At 38.5% G+C, this 18236-nt stretch overlaps 1 protein-coding gene across 8 annotated transcripts in view; it reads right to left on the reverse strand.

Moving 5' to 3' along the window:
* Positions 1 to 18236, reverse strand: part of HMCN1 (hemicentin 1) — a 246882-nt gene that overhangs the window by 2536 nt on the left and 226110 nt on the right. For 6 of the 8 annotated variants that reach the window (XM_083847058.1, XM_083847056.1, XM_083847057.1 and 3 more), the window contains 14 exons: positions 17476 to 17646; positions 16897 to 17046; positions 16432 to 16569; positions 16000 to 16121; positions 14286 to 14523; positions 12417 to 12479; positions 10926 to 11045; positions 10572 to 10706; positions 10080 to 10193; positions 9625 to 9750; positions 8687 to 8815; positions 4289 to 4639; positions 747 to 866; positions 9 to 135 (listed from right to left, as the gene is read on the reverse strand). In XM_083847058.1, the coding sequence (XP_083703184.1) occupies positions 9 to 135; positions 747 to 866; positions 4289 to 4639; positions 8687 to 8815; positions 9625 to 9750; positions 10080 to 10193; positions 10572 to 10706; positions 10926 to 11045; positions 12417 to 12479; positions 14286 to 14523; positions 16000 to 16121; positions 16432 to 16569; positions 16897 to 17046; positions 17476 to 17646 (2104 nt within the window). Of the gene's footprint in view, positions 1 to 8; positions 136 to 746; positions 867 to 4288; positions 4640 to 8686; positions 8816 to 9624; positions 9751 to 10079; positions 10194 to 10571; positions 10707 to 10925; positions 11046 to 12416; positions 12480 to 14285; positions 14524 to 15999; positions 16122 to 16431; positions 16570 to 16896; positions 17047 to 17475; positions 17647 to 18236 lie in introns of those variants that run through there. The other 2 variants (XM_083847055.1, XR_014587614.1) reach the window with 2 other exon arrangements.

Consider the following 18236-nt stretch of genomic DNA (forward strand, 5'->3'; position numbering starts at 1 on the left):
AAACATACCCAGAAAGAGGCTCTCGCTGATAGTTCGGTGGACAAGGTGTGTCTATGCACTGGTAGCTGCCTCTCATGTTGAAACACATTTGATTTGATCCACAATCAATGTTCTGTTCGAGACACTCATCAATATCTGAAGGTTACAAAAAAATAGGCAAATTAGTTGCTGGTACCGTGACGAATTTAACAGAATTAGAAACTAGTTGGATCAGTAAAGGCTGAACAGAAGACAGAGGGCACCTGTACCCACAAGTGAGATCTTTCAGAACCCTGTCTTGCTATCTGAGGCACAGGAATTACTGGTTCCAATAATATGCATTTATTATATTTCATAAACCATAGTTGTCTTGTCAATGGAGGCTAATTAGTTTTTTTTTTTTTTTGTGGAACAGAAAATCTGGCCACCTTTTATTTTTTTCTGTCCTTCTCATTTTCTCTCTCTTTTTTTTTTTGACAGAGGCAGGTTAAGGATTTTATTGGCTTTGACCCTAGAGTTGCTGTGTACTTGCATGAGTTAAACGTATAATGTGTAAACATGTAATGTACAAGAGGTAACTTCAGAGAATAAGAAGTTGCGGTTGTCTAATTTGCCAGTATTATAGAAAGTGTTATAATGTGAAATACTTGCCATTTTGAATGCTGTATCTCAAAGCAAGTTCAACAAGTGCTTATACATGCTCTGAATATGATCTGTATCTTATGATTTACGAACACGTTTCTGAACACTTAAAGAGACTTCTGTACCTTGGCAGGTTTTGCCATTGGGTGTAAGACGATAACCAGATGGACAAGTACACTGGTAACTTCCTAGGGTATTTCTGCATTCATGCTGACAGGTATCTCTGGTTTCACATTCATCAATGTCTGTGGAAAAGAAACATAGAAAGATGGAAAGATAAAAGTCAGGCTTACCAGAACATAGATATTTCTTGTTCTATTTATGTACAAACATATGGGCGGAGTTGGAAGTTACGGGGATCTTGTTTTCTAAGGGGGTTGAAAGACTAAGCATAGCAAATTCCTTCCCAACTTACCTGCTTCCATTCCCTATAGCTTTTAAAGCCTTATGCTTTTTTTCCCTATAGCTAGCTTTTAAAGCCTTATGCTTTTTTTCCCTATAGCTTTTAAAGCCTTATAGCTTTTATGGCTTTTAAAGCCACCTGTCCTGGTTTCGGCTAGGATAGAGTTGATTTTCCTCCTAGTAGCTGTTATGGTGCTGTGTTTGGGATTTGGGATGAGAAGAATGTTGATAACACCCTGATGTTTTAATTGTTGCAGAGCAGTGCTTACACCAGGCCAAGGACTTTTCAGCTTCTCGCTCTGTCCTGCCAGTGAGCAGGCTGGGGGTGCAGCAGGAGCTGGGAGGGGACAGACCCAGGACAGCTGACCCAAACTGGCCAAAGGGGTATTCCAGACCATCTGAAGTCATGCTGAGCAATTAATATGGGGGGGCCGGCCAGGTGGGGGGACTGGCTGCTCGGGGTTAGGCTGGGCATCGGTCAGTGGATGGTGTGCAATTGCACTGTGCATCACTTGTTTGTACACATTATTATTAGTAGTAATATTATCATTATTATTATTATGTTCCATTCTTTTCTGTCCTAATAAACTGTCTTTATCTCAACCCACAGGCTTCATTTTTTCTCATTCTCTCCCTTGTCCCAGGGAGGGAAGGGGAAGGGTGAGCAAACAGCTGTGTGGTGCTGAGCTGCCAGCTGGGTTAAACCACACCACCACCTTTGAAGAGACTCTCACTTCCTTTGACAGCAGCTATAACAGGTCTCTACTAGCTGGAGAGACCAGTCTGATACAGAGTTCCGGGAAGAAAAGGGGATACACAAGCTACATAAATCCACAAAGGTTACAGATATAGTCTTGTCCCAGAAAGCAAGCCAAGCTGCCTGACGATAAGGTTTTAGGCAGTATGCTTAGCATATGCATATAACAGTTTTCTTTTCAGAGAAAGCCTTCACTCCAGGGAGTTGTTCTTACAGTTAATCCCTCCTCTGGCAAAGCTGTTTCCTCTCCAAACCAATCTCTCTCATGCCATGGGAACGAATCTCAGTATCTGGAAAGACTACCAATAAATGTTCTCAAACTATTTTATTATTTTTTTAAATCTCCCTCTCAAATACAGAAATAGCAGACCACTTCATTTAAAATTTTCAAAGCAGACTAATGTAATTTAGATCATATATAATTATTACTTCTTTTGAAATTTCTGCCTGCTTCAGGAGGGTAACAGAGCTCCTACTCGTTACTCTCATGTGCAGGAATTAAGACTTGATTAAAGCAGTGGAAGGAAGGTCTTTGCTTCCCCTCTCTTTGTCTGATTTACAGGTCTTGCATTAGATAAAAATGCAAACACAAAAGAGAAACAAATGTGACACTAAATATTTAATATGTGTTGTTATCAAATCCTGATGGTTGTCTACTCAAAGGACCCTCTTAAAAAAAAAAGGAACATTATTGGGATGTGTTTTTCATATTAAACAGTAAATTTTAAATCTACATATTTATTCCTTTGAAACAGAAGTACAGGAATATTAACTACCTGGAACTGGAAGCTGGGGTATGGATCATACAGTTCTAGTTCTTTCAATTAAAATAGCTACACCCATAACAAACTGTATCTATGAGACTACTGAAATGTCATTATAATGTAAATACAAGGTTAATGTGATGTCTACTTATCTATAACTTATCACTGATTAAAAAACATTCATATTTTTCAATATATATTGCTATATAATTGTAGCAATAACTCTGGTGGCTAGAATCTAGCTGTAGATCACTATTTATCCTAGAGGTATATTGCTCCTCCTATGATGTGTCATTGGTATATATATTAGGTTGAGGCACGTACCTAAAACATTACAAACTGCTATGCTAAACGTGCTGGGAAAAGTTCTCAAAAGAGCTAGAAGCTAGTACTAGTAGCTCAAGAGCTAGTAGCTCATACTAGCTACTGCAGTACCCTTGGTCTTAAATTCAGCAGTATTATCAAAAAATAATTGACTGTATATATATATATATATTACGATACTCAAAACATGAGTTAAGGTGGCAAAAACCTGGCCTAAGAGAAGCTTATTTCAGAACAATTAACTCATGCTTTGATATTCCATGTTTCCTTTGGTAAAACAGCACCGCTGGTGCACCCTCGTGAAGCATGACGCGAGTGCAGGCTGGGTGTGTGGCCGTCATTTTTCGTGGGCAGGCAGGGAGCTGAAGGTAAGCTGCACGCTCCTGGCTCCAGACCTGCAGTTCCAGAGGGTCTGGGCCCGCTGCCACGAGTGGCTGCCTCATGGGAAAGACCTGAGATTTCTAACTTTTGAGAAACATGTTTTTTTGTTTTGGCTTGAACTTCATTTCTTAACATTTAGCGCAAATCAGTTAATGAGCTGTGCAGGCGACTGCTCCTTTTGTTTTTCATGAAGAGCTGAATTACCTTTTCAGTATTTGTGAAAAGAACAGAATTTTGTTGAAAAACCTCAGAAAAGCTCACACAGTAAGGAACAAGTGAGCTAAATGCTTGACAGACGTGCCAGACACCTTTGTTTCCTGTTGGTCAAAAGAGTGGGCTCTGAGCCTTCGCACCTCTTGAAAAACAAAAATAAAACCTGGGACAGAGCTTGCCAGTTAGCGTAACTACCCTGCTCTCCTCATCATGGAAGAGGAAATGGCAATGCTATCGTTGTCACAACTTGCAACAAACACCAATTTGTTTCCATGTAATCCATCTCCACTGCTCAGTGAATTACGTTACAGCTGGCTGTATACCATAACTACAGAGAACTTCAAAGCCTCTGTTTATACTGCTCATATGGCAGTGACTTGGCTCTTGTCTCTGTGCTGTCACTGCCCCAGCGTGTTCCATTCTAAAATCCTTATTTAAAACCCTTCTGAAACAGGTTACTACCAGGTTATTACTACCATCAAAGTCTGACATAAGCAACATTGCCAGGACTGGAATGGTGGTCTTCTGTTTTTTTGGTGTGAGAAAATTTGCAAAGGTGAGCTACCATAATCAGAGGAAAGTGATCAATGGAGGGAAATATTTTACTAAAACACAGTAAGCAGCATAATTAAAACCTAAGGAGGTTTGAAAATATTTTTGCTATGCTTGCTTGGGAAATAAAAACATGCATAACTCGCTGAATATTCATCATGGTAATATGAAAAAAATACAGCACCACAAACCATAGGCCCCTAACATATATGTAACAGTAACTTAAAAATAAGGTCTAAAACAAAAGAATTGCATAGATATGACTGACATTTACCTACACATCTGTCATTTCTTGCCTCATAGCCTTCAGGACAAGTTTCTCTAATGTTCCTTCTAGTCCTGGAGAAAGGTATTCTGCTGTTCCTATACTCTGAGAAGGAGCTGTAGAGATTTGAGGAGTGCCTGTAATATTGTTGAGGTTGATAGTTGTCTCTCACAGGGGAGAATTGAGCATAGTTATAGCTATTGTAATAGGCATCGTTATTTGGCAATCTCTCCAATCCAGCGCAAGATTTCCCATCACCTAATAAATGTTGTCCAGGTGGACAGATACACTTGAAGCTGCCGGGGGTGTTGGTGCATTGAAATGCACAGGGTTTAGGCACTTGTTCACATTCATTAATGTCTGCTCATGTGACATGATCCAGAGCAACAAACCATGTGGAAAGGAAAAAAAAAACAAAAACAAAAAAACAATGCATAACTATATGTGTATATATATATATATATACATATATACTTAACTCAGTCTGTGTAACAAACTGAAGACAAAAGTGAGATCTTGAAGGCAGTAAAATACAAAGAACACAAATGCCAAGCAGGCAGTCTTTCTTCTATCCTGTACAGTAATATACCTTTATTCTTCTTGTAAGGCTACCTGTGACATAAAACTTCTCATATAGGACAAAAAATCTGTTGAAGATCTTGCCTTGAGCGCTACTGAAGGTAAGATGTGACTAAAAAACAGGGAACCAAATCTCTTCCCCTGCTTTTGCAGCAGCAGAGCTGTGTGACAGCCTGACTACTGCTGACTGTAGTGAGCAATTCCTGTTGCTTACCCAAAAAGGAATAAGCGACCCCTAGTACCCAAGCCATTCATTGTTTCCCTATAAGCTGTTCACTGCTACTACAGAATTTTTTAGTTTTTTACTTTCTTTAGTGCTCTGCAGATGATCGGGAGAAGCTGTGGGGCTCCTTCTTAAAGGAGGACACAGCACAAAGCACTCTCGAGAAGTACAATTAGTCTTCCAGGTCCTTCAAGCTGGTACTGAGGTAAGCTCGAAATGCACTGACACGGTTGATGCACTCTGTCAGGGGAAAAATCCCGTCTCGAGGACATGTTGCAGGGCTGCAAGGGAAGGAGGCTGGGTATGTTCTAACCTTTGACATTGTTATTGGTCATTCCAGTTATGAACGTTTTAACACTTATCAGTACATATTAATTCTCTTTCATACAATTTAAAAACGGAGTTATTTCTGTTTGCTTAGGGAATCCTTTTCTCAGTACACTTCAGTTTCCCTTTAAACTGTAATCCCAAATAACTAGACCAACCCTAGCAGTAAACTGTCATCCTTAAAACCAAAACATAGAAGTGAGCATACAGAGTATGGCAGCAGGTTTAAGGATGTAACGCAATGAGTGTCCTTCACTGAAAATAAATTCAGGATGAGTGCTGGATATTGTAGGACCCCCAGTCTCTCTGGCACTAGCAGAAAAAAGTTTACCAAAGTTTTCACTGAGTTTCTCTGGCCCAACTGAAAATTTGACATACACAGTATTCAATTCCAAACTTGCATACATCCAGTACTAGAAAAAGGCAAAAGACGGCCAATTCCAACCAGGAATGTGCAATTCTGGAATGACCAGAAATAAGCTGATATTACTAAGATATTATTAAGATACATGACATGTCTATTAATTGACATATATCCCGCAACTTTTTAAACTACAATTTAAAGGTTATTTTAATGGTGACTCACTAAGGGTTTATTTCGTATTAGTGGAAAGTGTGTATTTCTAAATTATTACTGTAAAAATGCCATTAAACTAGCATTACGGTTTCATTTGAACGTATTTTGAGCATAGTGTGTAAACCTATGCATACTAATGTATAGTATGCATGCATACTAATGGTATTTTGAGAGTAATGCTGTTTAGAAACTTTTAAAGATTTTTTTGGTATTAGCAATTTAATGCTTTGAGAATCAGAAATCTAGGGGTAATTTATTGTAGAGTATTGCAGTATTATCCAATTGTTACTTCACAAACACATAATTTAACAGATATATGTCAGTTATCATTGGTGTAATATTGTCAGGTGTTGTAAACAAATGAACTTTATTTTTAATAAAGTAACAACTAGTATGATTTTTAAGAAAATCAGAGCAATTTCTTTTGCAAGGAGCAACCTATGCAGTATCAACAAAACTGAATACAACAAGCCACTGCATTTACACCATTGCCATCCTTGTGAAATTTGATCACTTACAGACTGGTAAGCCAAAGTTTCCCTGGACAGTATCCCTTTGATCATGCACCATAAATACTAAATATTTACAAGAATAAAGTGAAATGACTTTGAAACTAAAATAGTTAAATTCTCGGGCTTTCTTGTACTTTAAGAATATTATTTGATTTTAAATTCTAGATAACCTTACATGTGTTGGATGCAAAAATGCTTTACAACAGCTTTTGACAATGCCCTTCCATCTACAGCATGGCATGTTGAGATGGGACATAGTTCACAGAAATGTTATAGTTTAGTTGAATGGGCACACACAACATATCTATGCATGTTTTGATGACAAATACCTTACCCCATCTAAATCTAACAGTCAGTGAACTGTGGCACAAATCATTTTACACAGGGCAGCAGTGGCACAGGTAGGAACAAAGTTCGACTCTTCTGTTTCAGTCAGGGTTCCTACTTACTTTTCAACTCTCCCATGTGCTCACTGGAAACATTAACACTAAAACCTATTTTTATTAACAGGTGAACTAATATTTTTGCATATATGTTTCAAACATATTTTAAACAGATAAAAAAAAATCAAAGGAGCATAAAAGTCATACTTCATTTAATTTAAAGAGGGAACTTTCAGTGGTCATTGCCCCAAAAACAGTTTTAGGGCAGCTGCTGGTGTTTTCTGAAAATCTGTAGTCCTAAACTTCATCCCTCTTATTACTGTAAGAAATTTAAATGTTTTTAAGATATGTTAAGGAGTCTGGGACTGATTTTATTTTAGTAGAGAGGAAGCTGGTGGAAGAAATTTCTTGGTCTGCAGCCAAACAGTTTCTTACTGCAATTTAATCTTTAAAAAAGCATTTCAGCCTGGCTTTTGGCAGTCCAAAAACTTAGGCACTTTAAAAACAAACAAAAAATCCTATCCTCCAAAGCAGTTATTTATCACTTATGAAGCCTAATATTGAAGAAGTCGTCATGGAGGAAAGCTTCTCTGATATGATATGTCAGAGCAATGGAAACTGACTTCACTTAGTGTCACATACCAACAGTTATAAATGATTATATTTTAGGAGGAAATTCTTCACTGTAAGGGTAGTGAGGCACTGGAACAGGTTGCCAAGAAAAGTTGTGGATGCCCCATCCCTGGAGGTGTTCAAGGCCAGGTCGGATGGGGCTTTGGGCAACCTGATCTAGTGGGTGGCATCCCTGCCTATGGCAGGGGGGTTAAAACAAGATGATCTTTAATGGCCCTTCCAACCCAAGCCATTCTATGATTCTATAACTCTCTGATTATAATCAGGGTGGATCAGCTATTGAATTTTAAATATTCCACATATATAAGTTGTGAATATAAATAATCCTAGTGCCATGCTGAGGTCTGTGAAATGGCAAGGGAATTTTTTTTTACACACTTGCACTGACATCATACATTAAATAAACTCTCTTGCTATCCACATTAGAATTACAAGAGTATCTGTGAAACGCTATGTGTGTTTGCATGGGCAGAAGGTCTGCACATTTTTGCCAAAGGGTTCTACATAGATAGCATAGGGGAGTAACTACATGGTCAGCATTCCTGTGTCTGTGGGGATTCCTCCTTCCCTGGTGTGATCCAACCAAATCAGAAAAAGGAGTGTTAACTGATAAGTGCAGCTTCCTCCCGTATGGGGAAAACCCTCTGCAATTCCAGAGGGTAGATAAGGGTGTTTGTGACATTTGCTTGCAGATGCAGGTTCTGGGTGTACCGCGCCGCTTGCAACACACTTCCTTTGGGTGTTCTCCTTTAGTAGAGTCCACATCGCTCCCTGCTTGACTGGCTTCAGATGCGAATGGATGCAGTGCAGTGTAGAGCCAAACATGTGTCACTGTCCAATCAACTCACAAATCTGATCTGAATTTTATAAATTAAGCCTGTTGTTGAGTGGTAGGTTGTTGCATCCATCCATCAGTACCTTTGAGGTCCTCAGCCCTTGTACACTTTGTTTTCAAGGTACAGGTCTGTAGCAATCTCAGCTTGGAATCACTGAGTTTTGACTACTTGTTTTGACTGGGACACTTTGTTTTATGTGGGTAACTTCAAATTCGAAGCAGATTTATCTACATAAAACAGTCTTCAAATAGAATAGAATTGCTGGATGTAACTGTGGAAAGCACAGACAAAACCAGTAGCACAAAATATGCAATACTAGCATGATTGGACAGCTTACCCACACAAGGTCTTCCAATTCCCTGGGACCGATATCCTCTTGGACAAACACAGCGGTAACTTCCTCGTGTGTTCTCACAAATCTGGTTATAGCGGCACTGATGGGTTCCATCCCGGCATTCATCAATGTCTGCAAGCAATAGGGCAAGAGCCAGATTTTTTCTTGAAAGTTCTTACAGCTTTAAATTTTTTACATGTAATGAATGCAGCTAAACCACAAGCAAATTTGGCTCTTTAGAGAGATTTGGCTTCTGAATACACTTTTCTCACCATGATCAAGAGTTAATCTTTAACAGTTTGTTACAAATCTGTGAAACAATCTTTGTTTCACAATCTGAAAGTAGATTTTGAACAGATACACAGATTTTTCAACTGCACTGCATTTACTCTTTCCATTAACTTTCAAAACTTTGAATTGAGGATTCCAGTTCTAACAGTTATGCTGTCCAAATAGACATAATCCATCCTTCTCTCATATCCCATTATATTTGGTAACCTATGTGATGTTGGTGTTAGAAACAGCCCTGAGTAGCAGAAAGGACCGGCAGTCTTGATTTAGAGCTCCTGAGACAAACTCGTTAGAAAGAACTCACGCATGGGGCAAAACATTTCAGTCAATGAACGATTTCTAGAATTGAAGGTGACAATGCAGAAGAGATGCCGATGAGAACTTCCCTGTTCTTACTGAAGAGAAGAGGAAAACTGGAAGTGGTAAGGATATATCTATCGTGGTTTTTGTTGGGGGGGGGGGGGTGTAATTAATTGGTATTAAAAGAAGTTAAATATATATGTTCCCATAAATTAAACAAGTCAGTGCCTTGATATGTGTGAATCTTAATAACTGAAAGTGGACCGCCTCAAAGACCTTTCTTTCAAAATATATTAATCATTGTCCCTGTGTTTACCATCACCATACAGTACACTAATGTTTCTACTCACCAATGCAAGTTCCATTTTCTGCTTTGGTCATTCCATTTGGGCACAGATCAATGCACTTATAGCCACCACGGGTGTTTTTGCAAAGTTGATCAGGCCTGCATACATTCTGCCTGCATTCATTTACATCTTATTAAAAAAGAAAAAAAAAACACAAAGAAAGCAAGAATGGAAATGAATATACTTCCTTATGTTCAATTCCTAAAGAGCAGAATAATCCATCTGTAATTACGCTGTGTGCATACATTTGAATGCATTTCATGTACACTTACTGGTCAGCCCAGTTTCCACTCTAGATTTTAGTACTGCTTCACAAACAAATTCAAAAATACATCCTGGTATCATTCGTAGTAGGAGTTTCATTCATAAGGTTTCAGCTAAGATTGCATATAGTAACAAATACATATTGAACTATTTCCTTTGTAAAGAGAGAATGAAAATTCAAAAATGATTCATACCCATGCATTTTCTGCCCTTTAGCTGGAATCCTGGATCACAACCACACTGGAAACTTCCTATAGTATTGAAGCAACGGTGGTGACAGGAGTTGGGCTCTTGACACTCATTAATATCTGTTGGACAAAACAGACTGTCAATATCACAGCTGTGAATCACCTTGTCATCATTTAGATGAACAGTGTTTTGGTTTAGACAACATTTTGGGCTCTGCTTTGAGCTCTATTCATTACACTACTGACATACGTTCGGAAGTGTTTACTTTTATCAGTTCTTCATAGAAGAAAATGCACATGGGACACAAACGCAAGATTTTAATTCATTTCTAAAGATGGAAAAAGCAAAAGGTTTAAAAAAAATCTTGCTAGGATAATATTGAAGATTTATAGACACCTTAGTTGGAGATGTATCTCTTTAAAAGTTACTTTTTATTGTGTGAAAGACATTTTCAGTTCATGAAAACTAACACCAACGACCAAAAGGTAACTCCAAACCTTGGCAGCTAAATCCATCAGCTGTCCTTCTAAAACCATTCCCACATCTAACTACGCAACGGTATGAACCAATGATGTTTTCGCAGTCTTGGCCAGCGTGGCAGGTATGTCCACCTAATGCACACTCATCAATATCTGTAATTAAAAAGAAGCTGTAAACCTCACCATGGCAAAATGACACAGATTAAGTAGCACCTTGAACATGATGAATTAGGAAATACTTTATTGCAAACATACTCAAAATAACTAGAACACATTTTGTACAATGACAAAACTGCCCAGCCTGAACAAAGCGTTTACCAAGCAATTTATTTGCCATGGGGCTTTTTCTGTCAATAACAACACTCATCTTACCTTGGCATGTTCTACCATCTGCAGAGATGGTGAGGCCTTTTGGACAGGAGCAGTGGTAAGTTCCTATGGCGTTATGACAGGTATGGGAACAAGGATTTCGCACAACACATTCATCTTCATCTGGAAGATGGAAATATTAGAAAAAAAAACAGTCAGACTTTACAGGACTTCAAAAGAAACTACACCAAAATAACCTTCATAGGAGGTATGTGTCTGGTACAGATCCCAGGTCAAGACTAATCTAGCAATTGAGCAGCTTCACAGAAACAGTTCAGCAATGCATGCTCCTTCCTTCCCATCCCCATTGTGTTCCCATGGTAAAGAGCACCTGCCTTGCTCTCTGCGTCACACAGAACACCCCTTCACGGAGCTCCCAAATCACATCAACAAATCTCACAAACTCCAGTCTCTGCTTGTTTGGCCCTGCTCAGCTAAAGCAAAAGGCCGCTGTGGTCAGCAGAACTACACCAGGTAACCACGTGCAGTCATCCTTGGGGTGCTTTAGGAAAGTGAGCAGAGGCAATTAGCAAGGCACAAACTGGAGCATAAAAATGCTGTGACTGAAGTTCTAGTTAAAATCTTAGTAACAAACCCCCCTGAAGCCTCCTTTTCACGTTACTGGTGTGAAATGTCCACTGCTATACATTGAGAAGACTAGAATTTGCACATAGTACATTCTCTATGTCTAATTTAAGATCCTACTCTTTACTGCTACCAGACCTACACTAAGGCTCCCAGAAATCTCACTTGTGTTAGATCTGCAGGCCTGGGCCACTACTGCAGTAATGAATGTTTGATACAATCTATTACAGATAATCTCTTTACAACAGAAAAGATAGAGTTCAGTGTTATTCTTAGCATCCCCACGTAGACTTGCAAAGATTATTACATTTTATGTATTAAAATTTTAGAACTCATTTATAGAAAATCTGCAAGTGGAAAACTTTTAAGCAGCTTTATTATTTTCGGCTTTCCTGGTTTTAAATTTTTCTGATGGCATAGCATTTTGTTTTTAATTTCCTTAATTTTTAAACTTACCAGGGGCAATGAGCTAAGTCCACAAAAGTATATCAAATGATTGTTTCCTAAAACAAACATGACTCAGTCATCTAGAGGAGACAGCTAAAATGCTTGTGAGTTTCTTTTCACACTCACTCCCCAGGCAACAGTTGTTTTTTTTAGTGGGCTGTTGTCTAGGTTGGCAACCCTCATCCTTCCTCCCCACAGATCATGTAAGTGCTTCACTGCTTTGCAGGCTCAGCAGATAGCATAGTTCAGCATCCCCAGCTCACATCTGAAGAAAGGCTGCCTGGGCACTGCTTCTGTTCTAGATGAATACAGAAGTGAAGTCCTCATCCACCTCTGGATCCACACCCCGTAATCAACAGTAATTTTCACTTTTTGAAGTATGTACTGCGTGCTTTGAAACTGTAAATAAAGGTGATGAAGCTGCTGCTGGTTGATTACATATTACATTTGTTACATCATTACCTGTACAGTAAGGTCCAATTGAGTCCAAACCAAACCCAGCAGGACACTGATTGCTACGATCTCCTACATGGTAAAGGAATCACGTTACTTGTGGATGAAAATATTGCTATATTATTAAGAAAAGCCTTTAACATTTAACAGCAGCCCAGCTATTACAAATAAAAGATTATCAAATCTTTTATAAAGACTTGTTCTACTTGGACATTAAAATAGAAACTTTTAAAATCCAGATTTTAGTGCTTTTTCTGCTTGGGCACTACAAGTCGGCATGCATTTCTTGCTGTTTCGAAAAAACATTACACAGGTGTGGCGACTGTAAGTTACATCCCAGCCTAATACATCCTGCAAAGGTCCTCCTTAAAGCTTCCATTATTTCATTGTTAAAAGAAGGAAGGCCAGTTCCACTCCATGTCAGAGGAAGGAAATAAAAACAAACCAAAAATATCATCATGTCACAGTTTGTACGAATTCAGTGTAGAACACCACTTCGTACTCATCAACTACACTGGAAAATTCTGGTAGACCCTAATGAAAATCCACATATATTTTGCTGTACACTTGTACTCTGAAAAATGATTCAATAAAGATGACAACTGTAAAAAGTAGTATAATTATTGTTGGAGGAAATAAATGCAAGTTCAGTTTTTAAAAGCATGGAGGGGTTTATGCATAGGCATAATTTGCTTTGGAGATCTCCTTTAATCAGACCTGGTTTTTAAATGGAAAAAAAATCTCATTTGGCTTTCAAATTGCTCGGGGAGTCCATAGTCTGACAAGTGGGGAAAAAACATTATTTTACTTCAGTTAGAATGCTGTTGTTGAAAGACTCAGATAGGTAGTTCCACTGCTTCATTTGCTTTCAAACCTGAGTTATTTCATTTGAAAAATACTGCTTCCTGTGAGAGCAATGATGTCAAGCCTCATTGTGTGTAGAAAGGGGTGGGACGGGATGGGACAGGGGAAAAAAGAAGCCCAAATAGTATACAGGAAGAAAATGGATCATTCCACTGACTAATTATGACTTCCTCACTAAGGAAACTCACCTGCATGAATATACGCTCTGTTCCCTCAATTCATGTAAGTAAAAGAATAATAAAAGTTATAATATACTATAAGTTATATTATAAGTTATAATATTACTAACATTATATATAATGTTAGTAATGGAGCAGAGCAACAAGACACAGTGCACCAGGTCTAGGATCTACCAGTTCGCTACCTCTTGGTTAGGACTTAGCAGATTTACAAGCATTTGTCCACCCAGTGCTGCATAACTGCACACCGGTTGTTATATTTTCTGTATACCTTAAATAATTCTGGAGAAAAACAGTCTGAAGAATGACTTGGGATGTTTTAGCCATTTAAGTGCTGAATTTTGCATGTTCTTCTGTCTCTACAGCCTCATTACCAAGTTATGTCAATGTGAATTTTGGTTTAAGAAGAAAATCCTCTGTTTTCTTAATAGCTATGCAAAATAAAACCCTACCAAACACCTTACCCCACCCAAAAGGGACAGTAGAGGAACACTTTGGAGAGCGAATGGTACATGCAAGGAAATGGAGAAATATTTGAGGTTGCGTATCTGAAGCTACTGGTCACACTATTAGTAGTGCCAGCAAATGCAGACTGAGATCATTGAGGGGAACTGCAGGGTAACAGGAAGTGTAAACTGCAGCAGCTTTTACATATTATTCTGTTGATGTATTAACAAGGCATACAGGTTCCAGGATCTACAATGAAGTTACTTGAGTTTAACAGCAATTTCTCTTTCAAGACCATAAACAGCTTTCAGAATATAGGTAATGAATGCTAGTAAAATAGGATATTATTTTTCCATTGCTTTATTTTTGTTAAAGAATTGAACAATACCTTTTGCAATGGAAGCATGAATTTTAAAAGCCACAGTTTCTTCCAGGGGGTTGTATTCTGTTGTGATAGAGGAAGCATGGAGTGTTTCCACCAAGAAAGGCATTTTTCCTTTAGTATAATCATAGGTAATAGTGTGGTTCCATGTATAGGGAACACTAACTCCATCTATAGTGAAAAGACGAGTAGAATGGGCATACAGCTGCCCAGGGCCAGTTTGAATATAGTCCTCTGTGTAATCCTGAAACAGCAAACATCAGCCACTGAGTACAGTTAACACCACTGGGGTCTTCATGTTAAAAGATAAACAAAAACCAAACCAAAACAAAAAACCACAACGCTTTTTCAGAATATAATAGATGAACAAATTGTATTTCACATAATATGTCTTCTTTACTCTTAATTTGTCTGTTGAATCTTAACAGCCTCTGTATGTTTCTTTTAATAAGAAGTAGGATGTTGATCCTGATGATTGGGACTACAGCAGAGAATATCCTACAAAAAACAAACCTGGCCATATTGTTCAATAACAATATTTTGAGGCCTAAATATTTTTAGTCTTCTAAGTCAGATTCTGACAACATGCACTAAATAAACAGTCAGTAGAGAAGAATTATGCTACTGAAAAAGGGTATAAATATCGGGGATGCTACTTATGGAAATGTATCAAAATACTGAGAACTTCATAAATATGTATTGTATTGTGGGATTAATATATGTTTGTACAGGTTACCTACCACCAACTAAGTATCACCTATGTAAAAACAACTTTAAAGAATGCTCTTTCTTGCAGAGTAAAATCAGTTATCAAGCACCTGATTCTAACCCAAAATTTTAATACCATGAATTATATTAAGTAAAATGTTTTTCATGGCTTACACTAAACCCAAAAGGTAGAAAAACAATTCCTTTGAACTTCATCATTCTATTAAGTGTACAGGGCCAGTGACAGAAGCTTGCTTTCTTTCTACTAGCATATCCTGGAAAAAACAGACAGAGATTATAACTTCTTACCATGCTGTCATGCAAACCACCCTCTCTAATCATTCTTGAAAAAGTTTGAGAGATTTCATTCTTTGGAAAGGAAAACTCTGGAAAATGTTTCAGAGGCATTGTGTAACAGGACTGTTTGCCATATTAGATACCTGCACAAGACCAAATTTTGATGTTATGGCAGAGAAAGAAGCGTATCATTAACTGCATCATGACAGCATGCATGACACGAATGCATAAGACGGCCTGTGATGTAATCTGATTTGGAATCTGTTAATGCTGTCATTGCAATTTTCTCAGCCAAAGAAATGTTTCTCTGCCAGACTATGTATAATTGTAGCTGCAAACAAATCATCAATAACATTCCAAAGTTTTTGCAGGGTGCCATGGCATAGAAAAACTGATGAAAAACTGTAAAATCAGAGAGCCTTAAGACACACTTCATAGCTCTATTAAAAGCCACACATGCCTCTCTGCAGTACCTAGCCCCAGACACTTCAATGCTCCCTTCTAACATCTCAGAATTTTGAGTGACCATTACTACCTTTCTGACAACATCTAGTTTTCAAAGGCAGTGTTAACATCTGTCAATTAAACCAGGCATGAAATAAGTTACATACAGTAAAACATTTTTCAGGATTTAATGTCTACCATTTTAATATAAACAGGTGAGGAAATATGTATCAGTTGGAGAGGAGAGGGCGGCATCTGAGGGCAGCTTTACCTTCACATTAACATCGGCTAATGACTGGAGCTGCAGAACATGGCCACTCACAACGACATCCAGCATTAAGGCTCCATCTGAATCTAAGCCTCGGGCAATATGAGTCATTCGCAGAATCTCTCCTATGAATTTTAAGAGCATGCTGATTTATAAAACATCCTAACTAGGGACTCCTATAAGCCACACAATATCTGAACCAGATCCCTTGACCACTTATTTTACACTAGTATTTTTATAAGGCATACCATACCTATAATATAAACATTACATGTTCCAAATTAAAGCTCTAAGGGCAATATTTAAGCCATAGATACTCAGAAAACAGTGTCATGAGCACAAGACAAAATTCAGCAATGGTGAGGTGGTGTTTTTAAAGGAATGTGGTATCTATTAAGCTTATTGGAAAGAGATGGTATATCACAGGTAGCTAACCAGTTGCAAACTCCACTTGAGTTTCTCTCTTGAAGACCGCATCAGTGAGTGTAAACCCATTCATTGCTTCTCCAATTTCTTTTGCAGTTGTCCAATAAACTGGGCTCAGAATAGAAACAAGCTTTCTAAGGGCTGGACCTGAAAGAAATCCAATATAACCTTTGAGGGTTTTTTCCTAACTGTATGTCCCACATCAGTAGGTGCTGAAAAAAGACAAGTGCCTGAAACTAGTATATAGCCTTAAGATTTAAACCACAAAATATATATATATTCAGAGGAAACATTTTACAAATATTCATATACTGGAAATAAATAGTGAAGATTCCCTTTTCCCCTCTCTGTCTATGAAAAGTTTAGGTCAGTTTCTCCAGTGATATTAAGGAAATGAAGTAGTGAAAACTAACATTGCACAGAATTCAATCTAGTTCAAGAAAAAAAAAATATAAAAAGTAGCAAAAAGCCTACCAAGGCTCTGAGGGATGTTGGTAATCTTTGCTTGTATTACTCTGTTTTCAGAGTCAAGGCTGTCTATTACTGTGGCATTCAGGAAAGCAATTCCAAATTCAATATTGTTAATGTTTCCAATGATACTGCCTTTGGCACGAGAAGGCCCACCTGTGCAGGGGAGGGAAGGGAGGGAGTTAAAAAAAAGTGCCATATGAAAACTCAGTCGTCTGATATTTTGGGGGGAGAGAAAATCCAGAAATATTGCCTGTCATATTAAGAAATAAAGGTATTTCTGCATATATTATTACTACAATAATTGCAACAGTAAAGCTTACAACCTGAAAATAAGAGGATGCTGTTTATATATGATCTAAGATATACGCACAATAACACAGTAATCACCTTATACACCCACCTCTGTCTGAAAAGCAGCTATTCTTTAGGAGCATACTGTAGTGCTACATAACAAGTTACAACAACAGATTTACGCACCTGCAGTTGCAGGGGAGATGTAAGCCAAAAAAACGTACCAGTTAGATGAGGAGAACCACAGGCTTTCATGACATTCTCACTGCGTAGTGCTGTAAATTAACTCACCAGGACATGGTTGGTTATTGCACCTGGAGATCTGGGAGGAGTCTCCAGGACAAGGACGTCCACGATTTAACGGGGCTGGATTGCTGCACAGCCGTATTCGGGTCTGCTCTCCTCCTCCACATGAGGCAGAGCATTGGCTCCATGTTTGCCACTGTCCCCAGTTTCCATCCACTTGAAGAAAGAAAGAATGAGGAAAACAACATCTCATTTAAAATACTTTAGACTGCATCAGTCATGCTGTTGTGTCATTCCTTCTTGATGGAAACAATGTGATAAAGAAAAGATAGCTAAAAGGATGACAAAAAGACCTTAATGGGTAGGGGTGAACACTTCTTCCTTCAAGAAACACACCACCTTCAAAATTGTTTGTATATTGGCTATACAGGAAATGAGGAGGCTCCTCGAGGAAATGTTTCCTATGTAATGGTTGGGGATTTGGCAAGAACTGGGCGAAATTCTTCCCTGTGTCACATCGAATAGCTACTTCTTCATGGCTGGCCAGGAGAGTTTTGAACAGTGTGAACTATGCAAGTCCCTCTGCACAGCCCTGTACGACCGCACCAAGGGCAGTGTGTTGAGAGGCCCACTGTGCACAGAATTATCTCAGGCTGCCTCTGGGTGTGCCTATGCATCATGCTCTGTGGGGTGAAGATAATCATAACCACGTAATCAGCTGCTGCCTAACTTCTGCGAGCTGCCCTCTCCAAGAGCTTCTGTCGAGATTCCTTTCATCAGTCTCTCTGCATCTGTCCTGAGAATAT

This window comes from Anser anser (assembly GCF_964211835.1).
Source record: "Anser anser genome assembly, chromosome: 8".
NCBI classification, from domain to species: Eukaryota; Metazoa; Chordata; class Aves; order Anseriformes; family Anatidae; genus Anser; species Anser anser.